Genomic DNA, 14766 nt, shown 5'->3' with positions numbered 1-14766 from the left:
TTGCCTTGCACTCGACCTGCCCAGGTTCTGTCCCTGGCACCCTATATGGTGCCCTGAACCTGTGAGAAATGATCCCTGAGCACAGAGCCAAAATTAACCTCTGAGCATGGCTGGGTGTGGCTCCAAATCCAAACCAAACCAAAAAAGGACACTACCATTCATCTGAGGCTAGAGTAATAGTATTGCTAGAAGGACAAATGAACCTTTTTTTTTTTTCTGACTTTTTTTTTGGATACACCTTGTGATACTCAGGGGTTACTTATGGCTCTGCACTCAAGTATTACCTAGTAATTGCTTAGGGTACCATTTGGAATGCCAGAGATTAAACTCAGATTGGCTATGTGCAAGGTAAATGTCCTAAATGAACAATTCATATGATGAATAATCAGTCATCTCCTGGAAGAATTATGTTTGTTGGCATATAAAATGTAAGGTGTACATACACACATGGAAAATTTATTGCAGTTTTATGTAAAAATGTTTATTTTTCATCATGTAAAAGAGGGGCTGGAGCGATAGCACAGCGGTAGGGCATTTGCCTTGCACGCAGCCAACATGGCCAACCCGAGTTCGATTCCTCTGCCCCTCTTGGAGAGCCCGGCAAGCTACTGAGAGTATCTCGCCCGCACAGCAGAGCCTGGCAAGCTACCCGTGATATATTCGATATGCCAAACACAGTAGCAACAAAAGTCTCCAATGGAGATGTTACTGGGCCCGCTTGAGCAAATTGATGAACATCGGGAGGACAGTGACAGTGACATGTAAAAGAGACTAAAATATTACACAAATGACTATATTGATTAGATAAATGAAGCATATTATAATGAGAAGAAGTCTTTCTAATATGCCCATTTAGTGATCATGAAAAATGGCACTTAAATTCTGCTGGACCTATAGTATAGTGGGTGGGGCACTTATCTTTCATGTAGCCAACATGGGTTTGATTCCTGGCATCCCATATGGTTCCCCGATACAGCCATAAGTGATCCCTGAGCACAGAGCCAGGAGTAAGCCCTGAGCACCACCAGGTCTGTCACAAAAAAGCAGTGTCACCTAACTAAAAAGATGTAATATTATCAATTATGGCTGGAGCGATAGCACAGTGGTAGGGCATTTGCCTTGCACGCAGCCAACATGGCCGACCCGAGTTCGATTCCTCCGCCCCTCTCAGAGAGCCCGGCAAGCTACCGAGAGTATCTCGCCTGCGCGGCAGATCCTGGCAAGCTACCCGTGATGTATTCGATATGCCAAACACAGTAACAACAAAATCTCCAATGGAGACGTTACTGGGCCCACTCAAGCAAATCGATGAACAACGGGAGAGCCTTTACCTTTACCTTTTTAATATTATCAATAAATGCTGTTACATAGAAAGTAACAAGACTAGGAAATATTTTTGGAACTAAGTAATATTAATGTAGGTAAAAATAGAATGGCAATACCCAGTATCAGTGAAATATGGGGGCCTAAAATTAACATAAAATAACATGAATTTCTTATATATAAACAAGTATTTCCATAAAAATGAAAAAAGGTAGGGCTGGAGCAATAGCACAGCGGGTAGGGTGTTTGCCTTGCATGCAGCCAACATGGCCGACCCTGGTTCAATTCCCAGCATCCCATATGGTCCCCCGAGCACCGCCAGGAGTAATTCCTGAGTGCATGAGCCAGGAGTAACCCCTGAGCATTCCCGGGTATGACCCAAAAAGAAAAAAAAAAAGAAAAAAAAAGGTATTTCAGAAATGTGAAGGAATTTCAACTTGATACTTGTATATGCAGTAGATCAAGTATTTTTGTTGTTTGGGGACCACACTGTCAGTTGTTCAGAGATTAATCCTATTTTGTTTATTCTTGGTGATGCTTAGGGGACCATATGCAGTGCTGGGAGGGTTGAACTAAGTCTTTTATTTGAATATAGAGACCAGCCAAGGAATTTGAATGAGCGCTAATAAAAACTATGTAACAGGCCAGAGAGATAGTACAGGAAGTACTTCATTGCAAGTACCTTGCAATACAGCCAAACTAGGTTTGATCCCTGTATATTATTCCTTTAGCGAAGCTGGATGTGACCCCCTTGGAAAAAATCATAAAATTTAAAAACAAACCCGATGTAGAGCATTAACAACTAACAACTTACTAAACTTAAGTAAGCATTGATCTTCTTTAAAACCTAGTAATTATTAGTAGAGCCAAGTAAGTTATATTGAAAACCGGAGTTATTCTCACCTCAAATCTAAATGGTTTTCTTTATTGTTGGCTTTCATTGGGTGAGAAAGTCATCTTCAAAACTGAACTAAGTTTCAGCTACAGAATTCAAAATATTAAGCTTTTTTTGCAATAAAGTTGAATCTAATATGTTCTTTTCTTTTGGATATCAGTTGTGGGAATATAGATTTAATCTTGGATGTTGGGGAATTAGTTTAAATTTTAGTCCTAAATCAGTTAATGATACAGAGAATTTAGCTATGAGTTATTTGTTTTTTTTTTTTACATTTTGTGTTCATTGTTGAATAGTTGGCCAACCTTATTCCTCTCTGCTGACATTTGGGTAATATGGGCATTTTGAGTGCTAGGTAATTTTCAGATACATTTTTTTCTTTTTTATTGATTTATCATTGTTTTATTATGGAAATTTGGAGAAGATGCTTTTAAAGTGAAAATACAAAGTATAAACTGGTGATTATGATATGCTTACTTTGCTAATATTATTATGGTACAAAAGTGCTTTTGATTTTTACCTACATGTACTACCATTTGCAATTTTCTCATTTTACTTCCTCTCCATTTAAAATCATTCAAAGAGCATCTTTCAGCTTCTCTTGGCTTAAAAGGCTTTTTCATTAGCTTAAAACAATGCATTTCTCAGTGCTAGTTGAATCCTAAGTGGGAAAATAATCTGAAAGTGCATAGCAATACCTGCTTATAAAAGGGATAATTCACATGAGCCACTCACAAAGAAAACCTTCTACCTTGGGCTGTGGCTGCTCCATTAATACTAACTACATAAAGGACTTTCTTTTTATGGTAAGTAGAAAGGAGTAATACCCTTTTATTGTGGGTTATTTTTCCTAAACAACTTATACTTTTTGTCTCCTAGAGAGCATACCATATTCGTATCAAATGAGGAGAACATTTAAAGTATGAATTACCTATCTAAAATTTAGGAATGTTTGCTTGTTTTAATGATTTTTGTATTAGAATGGTGGAAATTTTCTCCCTGATAACCCAAAAATTATTTTTTATTGAATAACCATGTGAAAAGAGTTTTTTTTGGACATTGCTTATTGATGAACCTATACGTTTGTTTTCTTGACCAGAACCTGCCAGTGCTCAGTGTTTACTTCTGACCCTATGCTCAGGAATCACTCTTGGCAAGCTGAGGGTAGGATGGCGTGGGTACCTTATATGGTATCTTGGATTGAACCCTGAGTCAGCCAGTTGCAAGGCAAATGCTTCACCCATTGTAATATTGCTTCAACTCCTGGGCCAATACTTTCTGATACTGGAAAAATAATGGTTTCAGAGTTTTCATTTCTGGCACAAGTATTGTACAAATTTCTTTCCTGTTGCTTGGCACTCCTTTTGAAATGAGATACTGGGGGTATGCAACCCTTAAGTTATGTGTGTCCCTTTGATTGTTTTGTAATTTCCTTTGTTAATAAAACAAAACCTGGGTTACCTGTCCTGGGAGAAAAGGCATCTTTGTAATCTTTATTATATCTAAGTACTTGATTTTTATTATCAGTTCCACAAATATCTTTAGGATATACAGAATACAAAGAAGATAATGTTTGATACTAATGTCACATAAAAAAATTCTGAGCAAATTTTGGGACCGGAGCCATAATACAGTGGGCAAGGCATTTGCCTTGAACATGACTACCCAGGTTTGATCCCCTGCATCCCATAGAGCCCAACAAGCACTGCCAGGACTGATCCCTGAATACAGAGCCAGGAGTAAGCCCTAAGCATTGCCAGGTGTGGCCCCAAAAACCAAAGAAAAAAATTTTGACCACATTTTAATAAAATAAAAGTGTTTACTTTCATTGGTTTCTTATATAGAGAACTATAAAACTTAGTGGATATCTCTTGTTAAATAAACTTGAAATAAAATTTTAATTTCCATTCATTTTCAAATATCACACTGTCTTTGGTTTAGAAATGTTCTGTCATAGGGTTGGAGCGATAGCACAGTGGGTAGGGCATTTGCCTTGCACATGGCCTACCCAGCCAACCCAGGCTCGATTCCTCTGCCCCTCTTGGAGAGCCTGGCAAGCTGCACGGCAAAGCCTGGCAAGCTACCTGTGATGTATTCGATATGCCAAACACAGTAACAAGTGTCACAATGGAGACATTACTGGGCCCACTTGAGCAAATTGATGAACGGGAGGACAGTGACAGTGACAGTTTTTGACAACTATTTTTTCTATTTTGGTTTTTGAGCCACACCCGGTAGTGCTAAGTGAGTATTCCTAGAATTGTGCTCAGGGATCACTCCTGTTGGTGCTTCGGGGTCTTTACATGGTGCTATAGATTGAGCACAGTTTGGCAGTGTGTAAGGCAAACACCTTTCCCTGTAATATCCCCTACCCCACATTTTTATTCTGTTCATTTTTTTTGTTTTGGGGTCACACCCAACTTTGCTTAAAGCTTATTCCTGGCTCTACATGTAAGGTGCTGGGAGACAATAAGTGGAGCGGGGGATCCAGACTGGCAAGGCTAGTGCCCTACATACAATATTATCTGGCCCTCCACATTTTTGTTCTTTAGAATGAAAGAGTAGCTAAGCTTGTATGCTTTAGAATTTCAAGTAAATTATCCTGATATTTTTGTTAGTGACATAAGAATGAAAGATTTGGCATATTACTCAGATTCCCACTATAGGTGAGCTATGATAGGAAATAATGACAATACAAGTAAGCCCAAATAAAGCCATTAGAATTTCTGTGCTTTTGTGTCGCATGAGTTATTTGTAACAACCTGAGCTGGTATTTTTTTATTGTGTTAGCATTAATTATTCCTAGAAATATTTACTTTCACATGGAATGACTTGCATTGTGAAAATTTAGTAAAGTAAAAATTTATAAACTAAGTTTTGTTTCAGCAGTGAAAGTTGTAAAATTTTGTCAGTTTGGAAAATAAGATTATGCATTTATAATAACCACATAGCACAGCAGGTAGGGCGTTCGCCTTATAAGCGGCCAACATGGCCGACCCGAGTTCGATTCCTCCGCCCCTCTCGGAGAGCCCGGCAAGCTACCGAGAGTATTCGATATGCCAGACACAGTAACAACAAAGTCTCCAATGGAGACGTTACTGGGCCCGCTCGAGCAAATCGACGATCAACGGGAGGGCCTTTACCTTTTACCTTTACAAATTTCATATAACTATTACCCTTCTGACCAGTAAAAATGGGTTTTCAGGCTTGCTATTCAAGGCCCTGTTCTCCCTTCAAGACATTGAAGACGTATCTTGATTGTCTCTGTGTCTCTGCTTGCTCTTTCCACTCCGGAAAAGCTTGTGTTCTCCTTGAACACATATTTCCTCTCTTCTCTCCCCTCAGAGCTTTCTTTCCTTAATTTCTTTTGAGTTTTTTGGTTTTTGTTTTTTTGGGCCACGCCTTGCTGTGCTCAGACATCACCCCAGAGGACTATATGGGTTCTGGGATTGAACCTGGGCCTGCTGCGTACAAGACAAATACCCTAACCACTGTATTATCTCTCTGGTCCCATGCCCTTACATCTTTCTAAGTTTTATTCCGTAAAAACTATTGCTTCAAGTTTTTGAAAAAGGATTTTGATAACATACAATGAATGTAGACTTTATGAAAGTCAACTATGAAGCCATTAACATTGACTATTTTTCTTCTCAATTATCAGTTTTTGCCATTTTGGACTGTCTTGATCCCTTTCTTTAGACAGCATTAGATTATGTTAGTGACATGTTCATTTTAGCTACAAGATAACTTCATTATCAGAATGTAGATTATAAAATTCCAACCAAATTTTCAAAACATGGTTTTCAATCATTCAGCTTTTGGAGGTTTGGGGTGTGTGTTGAGTTCTAATTAAAAGCAAGATGGGGCAAGGGAGATTGATAGAGCAGATTAATCACTTCTTGCTTTGCATGCAATCAACCTGGGTTTGATTCCCACCCCACCATATGGTCTCCCTGAGCCTGCCAAGAGTGATCCCTTCACACAAAATCAAAATTATACACAGGATAATAAGAAATAAGGATTAATGATTTTTGCACTGAAGATTAAAGTTTTAGATATTGGGCCTGATGGTATCATGTTGAATAAACAGTCCAGCACTAGGTCACAATGTTGGGGGTTGTATTTCTGAATTTGGCATGAAAATGCAATTTGAAGTAGTAAATGAAAATTCCTGTGTCTAGTTGAAAGAGTCCAAAGGGTAACCGCAGACCTTGCATGTCTGACCCAGCAGGTTCCCTGAAAAACATCCAGTGGAGTATTTATTGGAGGACTCTCAGAACACAGTATCCCAAGGACTCTCGCGTTGAACTGCAGGCTGTTTGATCAAGAATCATCCAACCATCCCAGCTTAGAATAAGCCCCACATAGTTTTAACTAATGATTGCAATTACTTTTATAGTAGTACTTTTGGGCCACTCCAAGCAGTGCTTGGGTATCATTTCTTGGAGACTCCCAAACTACATAATATATGTGGTATAGATGGTATAGGGATAGAACCCAGGTCCTCCACATGCAAATACATTCTCTCTCTCATGACTTAAAGTTGGTTGAACTTTGAGAGAAAAATGGAAACTGCGGGGTAAGGGGTTGCTTTCACACTCCTTGAAACAAAATATTCCTCAAAAGTGTTACAATGGAAGTCTGCTTCTGCCCTTTCCACTTCTTGAGGCCCCTTTTAATCTGCGTCTAAGTATCAGGCTGAAGTCAGACAAAGCTGGCAAAATTTATTTCGGAGGCGCTTCACTTTCAGGTTATTTTGGCTAGACGCATCCACGTTAGGAACAGGCTCGGAAACCGTCAGCGTGAGGCAAGACACACAGCGTGAGGTATTTTCAGCAACAAGTTATCACAGCCCTTCAGGCACAACCCGCAGCTGTTTCACAAGCGCTGACTCCCAGGTCCCGGAGGGTGCCTGGAGGCGGCGGACGGGGCCGACGGAGTGTGACGTCACTAGCGGTGCCCCGCGGCCGCGGCGAGCTCGGGGCGGGGCGCGGGACCGGAAGCCTCAGTGCCGAGGCCCCGCCCCGCGCGGGTGCGTTGCGGAGTCGCAGCTCTCCCTCCGGGCGCTGGGCGAGCGGCGCCTCCCGCTGGGCCGGCGAGGGCGAGCGCGCGGGCGGCGGGCGGGCGGGCAGGCCCCGCCCCTCGGGCTGGTGCCGCCTCTCAGGGCCCGCCGACTCCGTCCCTCCGTGGCGTGGCGGGGCGGGCGCTACCGGTGGTGAGTGCCTCTTCCTCGTCGCCGACCGTGCCCCCGACCGCGGCTGGGCGGGAGGCGGAGGATGGATGTGGGCTTATCGGTCATTACGTTCTATCTCGCCAGTGCCAACAGCCCTGCAGCGGCGACGAGCATGGACGCGGAGCGCAGGAGCCGCGCGGAGGGAGGAGACGGAGTGGCCGCGTCTGGGGCTGCGGCCGCCGCGGCGCTCCGGGACCCGGCGCGGCAGGTAGGTGAGGCCGCGGAGGCCGGCGGCACCGAGGCTGCCCCTCTCCGCCGGGTCTGCCGGCTGCCCTTTCAGCCGAGCAGGCCGCGCCCCCCTCGATACCCTTTCTGGGGCTCCCTTCGGGGAATCCCGGCACCTGTGCCCAGGCACCTGCTTGGAGAAACGACGAGCGGGGCGACGCCTCCCCTGCCCGTCCCCAGCCTGCGCTGCCGGCCTCCCCGGCTCGGCCACCGCGGGTTCCCGGGGGCGAGGTGCCTGCAAGGGCTTTTCCTGCAGGAGGACGAAAGCGAGGCCGGCAGAGGCTCTCCTGAGAGCTACCTGGCGGCCAGGTGAGCGCGGCCCCAGCCCCCCCCCCCCCCCCCCCCAGGCCGTCGTGCCAGCGCCTGACTTGGCACCGGCCCTCCGCGATTGTGCGCTAAGCGTTTGCAGACGGTTTCGTTCCCGTCCGAGCCTCGGCTTGAGGCGGTGGGCGAGTCCCCTTCCCGCCCCGGGGGGTCGGCGAGGCTCAGCGCTGCGCCATCGTCCCCTGAGAAATGGACTGCGGGCCGCGCCCTCCTGAAAGCAAAAAAAGAAGCCGGTGAAATTAATTTCGACAGGTTGTAGTTACCTCGGTTTATTCCAAAGAAATAAAGATCTCCAACAGGTAGTTGGTTGATAGGAAAGTTACCGATGAAACATTTTGCATTCCCTGGTGGGTAGCGTCTTGGAACTCCTGTATTCCTCTCAGTTGGCAGGACAGTCACTTCCAAGTCATCGTTTGTTTGGCCACCTATGGCTGTCGGTCACGGTAGGATTTCGGATTCGATAGTCTGATTTGATAGTTTAGGATCTTTGGTCAAGTAAGCCTACAGAATGGCTTTAACTCAAACCAGGTCAGAAGTGTACGGTTTCAGCCACTGACTACTTCAAATTAAGCTTTTAAATTTTTTCCAAAAAATATTCTGGGCGGTTTTGAGCCTCAGCCTGCAGTGCTCAGGGCCTACTTTCCTGCTCCTCCATGGATGGGGGCTTTCCTGGTGGTGCTCTGAGTCCAGTGGCATCTGGGGGGCATTGAACTTGGGACTCCCACATTCAAGGACTGTGCTCCAGTCCTTTTGAGTCGTCTCCCTGGCAGATTCCCAGAGAAAGGTGCGTATTCCCAGAGAATGTGAGTATAGCTCTTACAGTTAAATGCAGTTTGTGTTAACAAAAGCTTCTCCCCAGATTACTCTTTGTATGGAATTTCTTAAATAAATTAAAAAGAAAAAAATTTTATTAACCTCCCCAATTGGCTAGGGGTCCCTCTTCAGTATCACAGCCCACCAGGCCCTAGGTTCAGTACACTGTAGAGAAGTTTGCAGTGCTACTCTGTATCCTGTGATGCTTATGGAGTCATCAGGCTGGGGAACCATGTGGTACTGAGACTGTACCCCGGTTGGCCACAGTGCAAGTCATATGCCTTAACCCCAGTATTATCTCTGTTCTCTGACTTGGAATTTCCTGGGTTTTTTTTTTTCTCCTCTCTCTTCCACTTAAGGAAAGCCTGCTAGAGAAAAATTCAGGAGGCACTAATTTATTAGGGAAATCACTTTGTGTTTTCATTTCAGACCTGTTGTTGACAGCTACACTTGGAACTGAAGATGCTTTTAAGCCCATGGTGCTCCTTTTTTAACTAAATTCTTTATACCATTTAAGTTTTAAATCTAATAGTAAAAACTTGTTTTGACTTACAAGATGTTGTTTGAAGGAGGTGCTCTATTTTGCTTTAGTGGTGCAATGCTATTTTCATATTCTTGGTTTAAAAGAATAATATTTGAGATCAGAGTGATAGTATAGCAGTGATAGTATCGCCTTGCATGTGGCCAACTCAGGTTCTATGTCTGGCATCCCATATAGTCCCCTGAGCCATGCTAGAAGTGAGCATAGAGCCAGAAGTAAGCCCTGAGCATCATTGGGTGTGGCCCAAAATTAAAATAATTATTAAAAATTAGATTTATGGGGCTGGAGAGATAGCACAGCAGGTAGGGCGTTTGCCTTGTACACAGCCGACCTGGGTTCGATTCCCAGCATCCCATATGGTCCCCTGAGCACCGCCAGGAGTAACTCCTGAATGCAGAGCCAGGAGTAACCCCTGTGCATTGCCGGGTGTGACCCCCCCCCAAAAAAAACGCAAAAAAAAATTACATTTATTTTAAATATTTTAACTGAGATATTTTAGTCTACAGTGCTATTCATAATGGTGCACATAATTCCAGCACCACACCCATTTCCAGTAACCCCTCCCTTTCCCAAGAATCCTAACACCTCTGCCTCCTAAGCCCAACCCCCAACTCAAATGTGTGGCTTAGCTCTCCCTCTTGCCTTTATAACTTTGTTGCTACCTGTGTATGATTTGTTTGTTTGTTTGTTTGTTTGTTTGGTTTGTGGCAACATCTGGCAATGCTCAGGAGTTACTCTTGGCTCTGCATTCAGGAATCACTCCAAATGATGCTCAGAGCACCATATGGGATGTTAGGGATCAAACCTAGGTTCTCCATGTGCAAGGCATGTGCCCTACCTCCTGTGCTCTCTGGCCCCAAATATAACCTTTTGTTTTGTTCTTGGGCCCTGATAATTCTCAGGGGTTATTCCTGACTCTGCACTCAGGAGTTACTCCTTGGTGGTTCTTAGGAGACTTTGGATACTGGGGATTGAACCCAGTATGCAAGGCAATGCCCTACCCACTGTACCAGCCCCTTGCTGTGCATCTTTAAGTCCCACATATGAGTGATGCATTCTGTACCCTTTTCCTTCTGACTTCACTCAGCTTGATATACTGTAGTCCATGTTGCTGCAAATTGCATGATTTTGTTCTTTCTTAGAGCTGCATAGTTTTTTATTATATATACATATATGCATATATCACAACTTTCTGATCCATTTGTTTGTAGTTGGGTGGGTTGTTTCCATATCCTAGCTATTATACAAAGTATGGCATTGCACATAAGTGTGCAATATCTTTCCTAACTAATTTTTTTTTGTTTGTTTGCTTTGGGGGTAGATGCCAAGATGTGGTATTGCTAGGTCATATGGTCATGGTCACGGTCACGGTCCTCCCATTGTTCATCGATTTGCTCGAGTGGGCCCAGTAACGTCTCCATCATGAGACTTGTAGTTACTGTGTTTGGCATATCGAATACATCATGGGTAGTTTGCCAGGCTCTGGCGTGCGGGCGAGATACTCTCGGTAGCTTGCCGGGCTCTCCGAGAGGGGCGGAGGAATCGAACTTGGGTCGGCCATGTTGGCCGCTTGTAAGGCAAATGCCCTACCGCTGTGCTATCACTCCAGCCCAGGTCATATGGTAACCAAAAAAATTAAAAGACAAATATTTCCCACAGAGTCTGCTTCTTTGTGCTATTTTACTGTTAGTCTGAACAGAGAAACCCCAACTGTCATGGAAGGAACCGGTAATAAGAGAAGGGGCTGTGTTCAGAATTGGGCCTCAAAGCAGGCTCGATGGCCTATCATGACATTCGATCCAGTGGCTTTGCTGGGCTTGTGGACAGAATCTCAGCTTCAAGTTAATGAAAGGAGTTAAAATTTCAGTATTGTTCATTTAACATGTCTATCAAAAAGTAAGCTCTAAGCTGAAGGGTGCAGCAGTGAAGGGCATCTACTGCCTTATGTCTTTCAGTCTACTAACAGAGTATTTGGGGAAGGCAACACAAAATACATTCCTCCCCCATGATTTTGAGAAAATGATAAGAAGTTTTACAATCTAGTTAACCATAAAATGTAAAAAGATGTTCATTGAGGGGCTAGAGAGATACTAAAAGGGTTAAGGCACTTGTCTTGCATATGACTGACCCAGATGTGATCCCCTGCACTTCAAGCACTGCTAGGAGTTATCTCTGAGTGCAGAGCCAGGAATAAGCACTGAGCACTGTTGGGTATGACCCAAAAAATTGAACAAAAAAGTTCACAGGGGGGCCAAAGAGGTAGTATAACAGGTAAGGTTATTTGCCTTGCATGCAGCAAACCTAAGTTTGTATCCTGAGCATTCCAAGCACTGCCAGTAGTAAATTCCTGAGTACAGAGCTGGAAGTAACCGATGAGCACTGCCAGGTATTGGCCAACAACTGAAAGGAAAAGAAAAGTTTGTTGTCACTGAACCTTAATTCTTGGTGTTATAAAAACTATATTCTGGTGGACTTGAAGTAACATGGACAGTGTCGAGGGGTTTGGGCAGTTTGGTTGTAGTGAGGTGCAAATCAAAATCATAAATGTTAACATTATGATAATATAAATATGTGATAATTATTACTAAAAATAAAAAACAAAAAAAGAAACTAGCAAAGTTGAAGCAGTGGTTTGGTAGTATAGTGCACTGCAAGGGGAAAAAAAATATTCCTAGAAACTTATCTTTTCAGATCTTTGGAGTTTGTTAAAAATGGAATGTAACAAAAGGTGCATTCCAAGAAACTATCTTTCAGATCTTTGGAGTTAATAAAAAATGGTATTTGGATAATTGAAAGCGAAATTATTCTTCCTTTAAATTTACTTGAAGTTTATTTGTAAAAATGAAATGCTTACAAAATTTAGAAAATAACTTTTATTTATACCTTTTGGAAATTTTTTACCTTGTTACTATTTCTTGTTTTACCTATAAGTACCTCCCTTCTATGGACTGAACATGTTTGCCACTCAATGTCTCTTTTGCAGACCACAACACCCAAAAGGAGAGAGAGAACAAAAGGGAATGCCCTGCCACAGAGGCAGGGTGGGGGGGGGGATATTATCCATGGTGGTGGAAAATGAGCACTGGTGGAGGGATGGGTATTTGATCATTGTATGACCGAAACCCAAGCACAAAGATTTGTAAATCTACAACTGTACCTCATGGTGCTTCACTAATAAAATAAAAAAAAAAAGAAAACATTAAAAAAAAAGTACCTCTCTTCAACTCCCCATTAGCATCACTTGTCATAGATTGCCTTTCAATTTTTTTCTTGCCTATCTTGTTCCTTAAAATGATTGATTGTGGGCCCAGGGGTTTAGGCATTTGCTTTGCATGTGGCCCACACTGATCCTCAGCACCACATATCCCAGGGCCCCCTCCAGAAGTGATTCGCCACCTCTATACTCCCACACACAAAAGATTGGTTGATAAAAGTATAGCCTATGGGCTACCATCTCGCCACTGATTTTATGAAATTTTATTGGAAGATAGCCATGTCCATTTATTATGTATTGTTGTTTTTGCAGAGTTCAGTGGGAGAGATTATGTGGCTCAGATGAACTGGAGATGTAGCTCTGGATTGGGTTCAATCCCCTGCATCACAAAAACAAGTAAAATAAAATGCAGAGTAGAGATTTTATGACCCTCAAAGGCTAAAATACTTTTACCAGTTCTTTACAGAAAACATTTTCTCCTGCTTACGATTCTAAGTCTTAGGTGAAAAGACTCAGTGCTTGTTTTGCATGCAAGAGGCCTAGGTTTGCAGGACTGGAGAGATAATGCAGCAGATAGGGTGTGTTTGCCTTGCATATGGCTGACTCAGGTTCAATCCTTGGCATTTCACAAACACTACCAGGACAAATTCCTCACTGCAAAGTTGGGAGTAACCCCAGTGCATCACTGAGTTTAGCCTCCCATCAAAAAAAAGACCTAGGCTTGAGCCCAGGTACTGTGTGCCCCCTGCCTTCCCTCACCCTCCCAGTCCCATAAGGAAAACTCCTATGTACAGAGCTAGAAGTAGCCACACAAGATTACCAAGTAAGAACTCCCGCTCCCAAATATTATAAACCTAAAGCTTGGGTTTGGGTTTTTACTCTTCAGAAAATTAATATTTTCTAAAGGGCATTCTTTTAAGGTTTTTTTTTTTTTTTTGCATTTTGGGTCACACCTGGCAATGCACAGGGGTTTCTTCTGGCTCATGCACTCAGGAATTACTCCTGGTGGTGCTCGGGGGGACGATGCTTTTAAAGTCTTTAATAAAAATCTTTATGTAAAACATAAAGTATAAACATAAAATTTTAAGTACTAGGGTACTTAAAATTGTCAGTTATATATTATGAATGGGCTGGAGCGATAGCACAGCAGTTAGGGCATTTGCCTTGCAAGCAACCAACATGGCCACCCCAAGTTCCATTCCTCCGCCCCTCTCAGAGAGCCCGGCAAGCTACTGAGAGTATCTTGCCCGCATAGCAAAGCCTGGCAAGCTACCTGTGACGTGTTCGATATGCCAAACACAGTAACAATTGTCACAATAGAGACGTTACTGGGCCCTCTCGAGCAAATCGATGAACAATGGGAGGACAGTGACAGTGATATTATGACTAGAGAATGTTATTGAAAGTTGCTTTATAGTAACAAGCTTTATTCAAGGAGTGAAAAATAATGACTCAATGACTCAAGTCTCAGTCTTGCCTCGTTTTTTATTTGCTTTTTTTGGGGTCACACCTGGCGATGCACAGGAATTACCCCTGGCGGTGCTCACGGGACCATATGGGATGCTGGGAATCGAACCTGGGTTGGCCGTGTGCAAGGCAAACGCTCTGCCTGCTGTGCTATTGCTCTAGTCCCAGTCTTGCCTCTTTTACAAGAAAAAAAATACTTTTTTAACACCAATTGTATCACCATTACACTTTCCTTCTATCATCTTCCATTTTCCCAACCATACCTTAAGCTTGCCCCCCTAGCAGCCCTTAATAATTTATTTAATATTACTTGTTACCCATAATTTGCTAAAAGAATCATCAAAAAATTCTTCTTAGAAGACAGTTGGTGAAGATTGTTGTATCTCACCTTGAAGCCATTAAGTCCTTGTATAAGATATTACTGAAATGTTGTTACAGGTTAAGACTTCTGTGTTTATATTTTGTTAATTGAGGTCATTTGCCTTCTGTGTTACATCCCATGTACTCTAATGTACTACTACTTGTTTATCAGTGTAGTAGAGTTTGTGGCCACATGTTCCAGGAAGTACAGAATTTTTTTTTTTAATTTTTATTAGTGAGACACCATGAGGTACAGTTGTAGACTTAAATATTTTGTGCTTGGGTTTCAATTATACAATGATCAAATGCCCATCCCTCCAACAGTGCCCATTTCCCACCACCATGGATCCCAGTATCCCTCCCATCCCCCA

General features: G+C 43.0%; 1 protein-coding gene and 1 long non-coding RNA gene across 4 annotated transcripts in view; both read left to right on the top strand.

The window, feature by feature from the left end:
• Window positions 1-14766, top strand: part of LOC130041987 (signal recognition particle subunit SRP54) — a 79221-nt gene that overhangs the window by 47361 nt on the left and 17094 nt on the right. The window contains exons 1-2 of one of the 3 annotated variants that reach the window (XM_056134311.1): window positions 7414-7433; window positions 7536-7659. The exons of 1 other annotated variant lie outside the window; for it this stretch is intronic. In XM_056134311.1, coding sequence (XP_055990286.1) covers window positions 7564-7659 — 96 coding nt within the window. In that variant the 5' untranslated portion in view covers window positions 7414-7433; window positions 7536-7563. Of the gene's footprint in view, window positions 1-7413; window positions 7660-14766 lie in introns of those variants that run through there. One more of the 3 variants, XM_056134310.1, reaches the window with a different exon arrangement.
• LOC130041991 (uncharacterized) lies at window positions 1030-3674 on the top strand. The gene is made up of 2 exons (XR_008795080.1): window positions 1030-1534; window positions 1732-3674. It is a non-coding gene; the product is annotated as an uncharacterized LOC130041991 (long non-coding RNA).

This window comes from Sorex fumeus, unplaced genomic scaffold (genome assembly GCF_029834395.1).
Source record: "Sorex fumeus unplaced genomic scaffold, SorFum_2.1 ptg000098l, whole genome shotgun sequence".
Lineage (NCBI taxonomy): Eukaryota > Metazoa > Chordata > Mammalia > Eulipotyphla > Soricidae > Sorex > Sorex fumeus.
The sequence above is the reverse complement of the archived record's forward strand: the minus strand, read 5'-3'. Positions and strand labels throughout refer to the sequence as shown.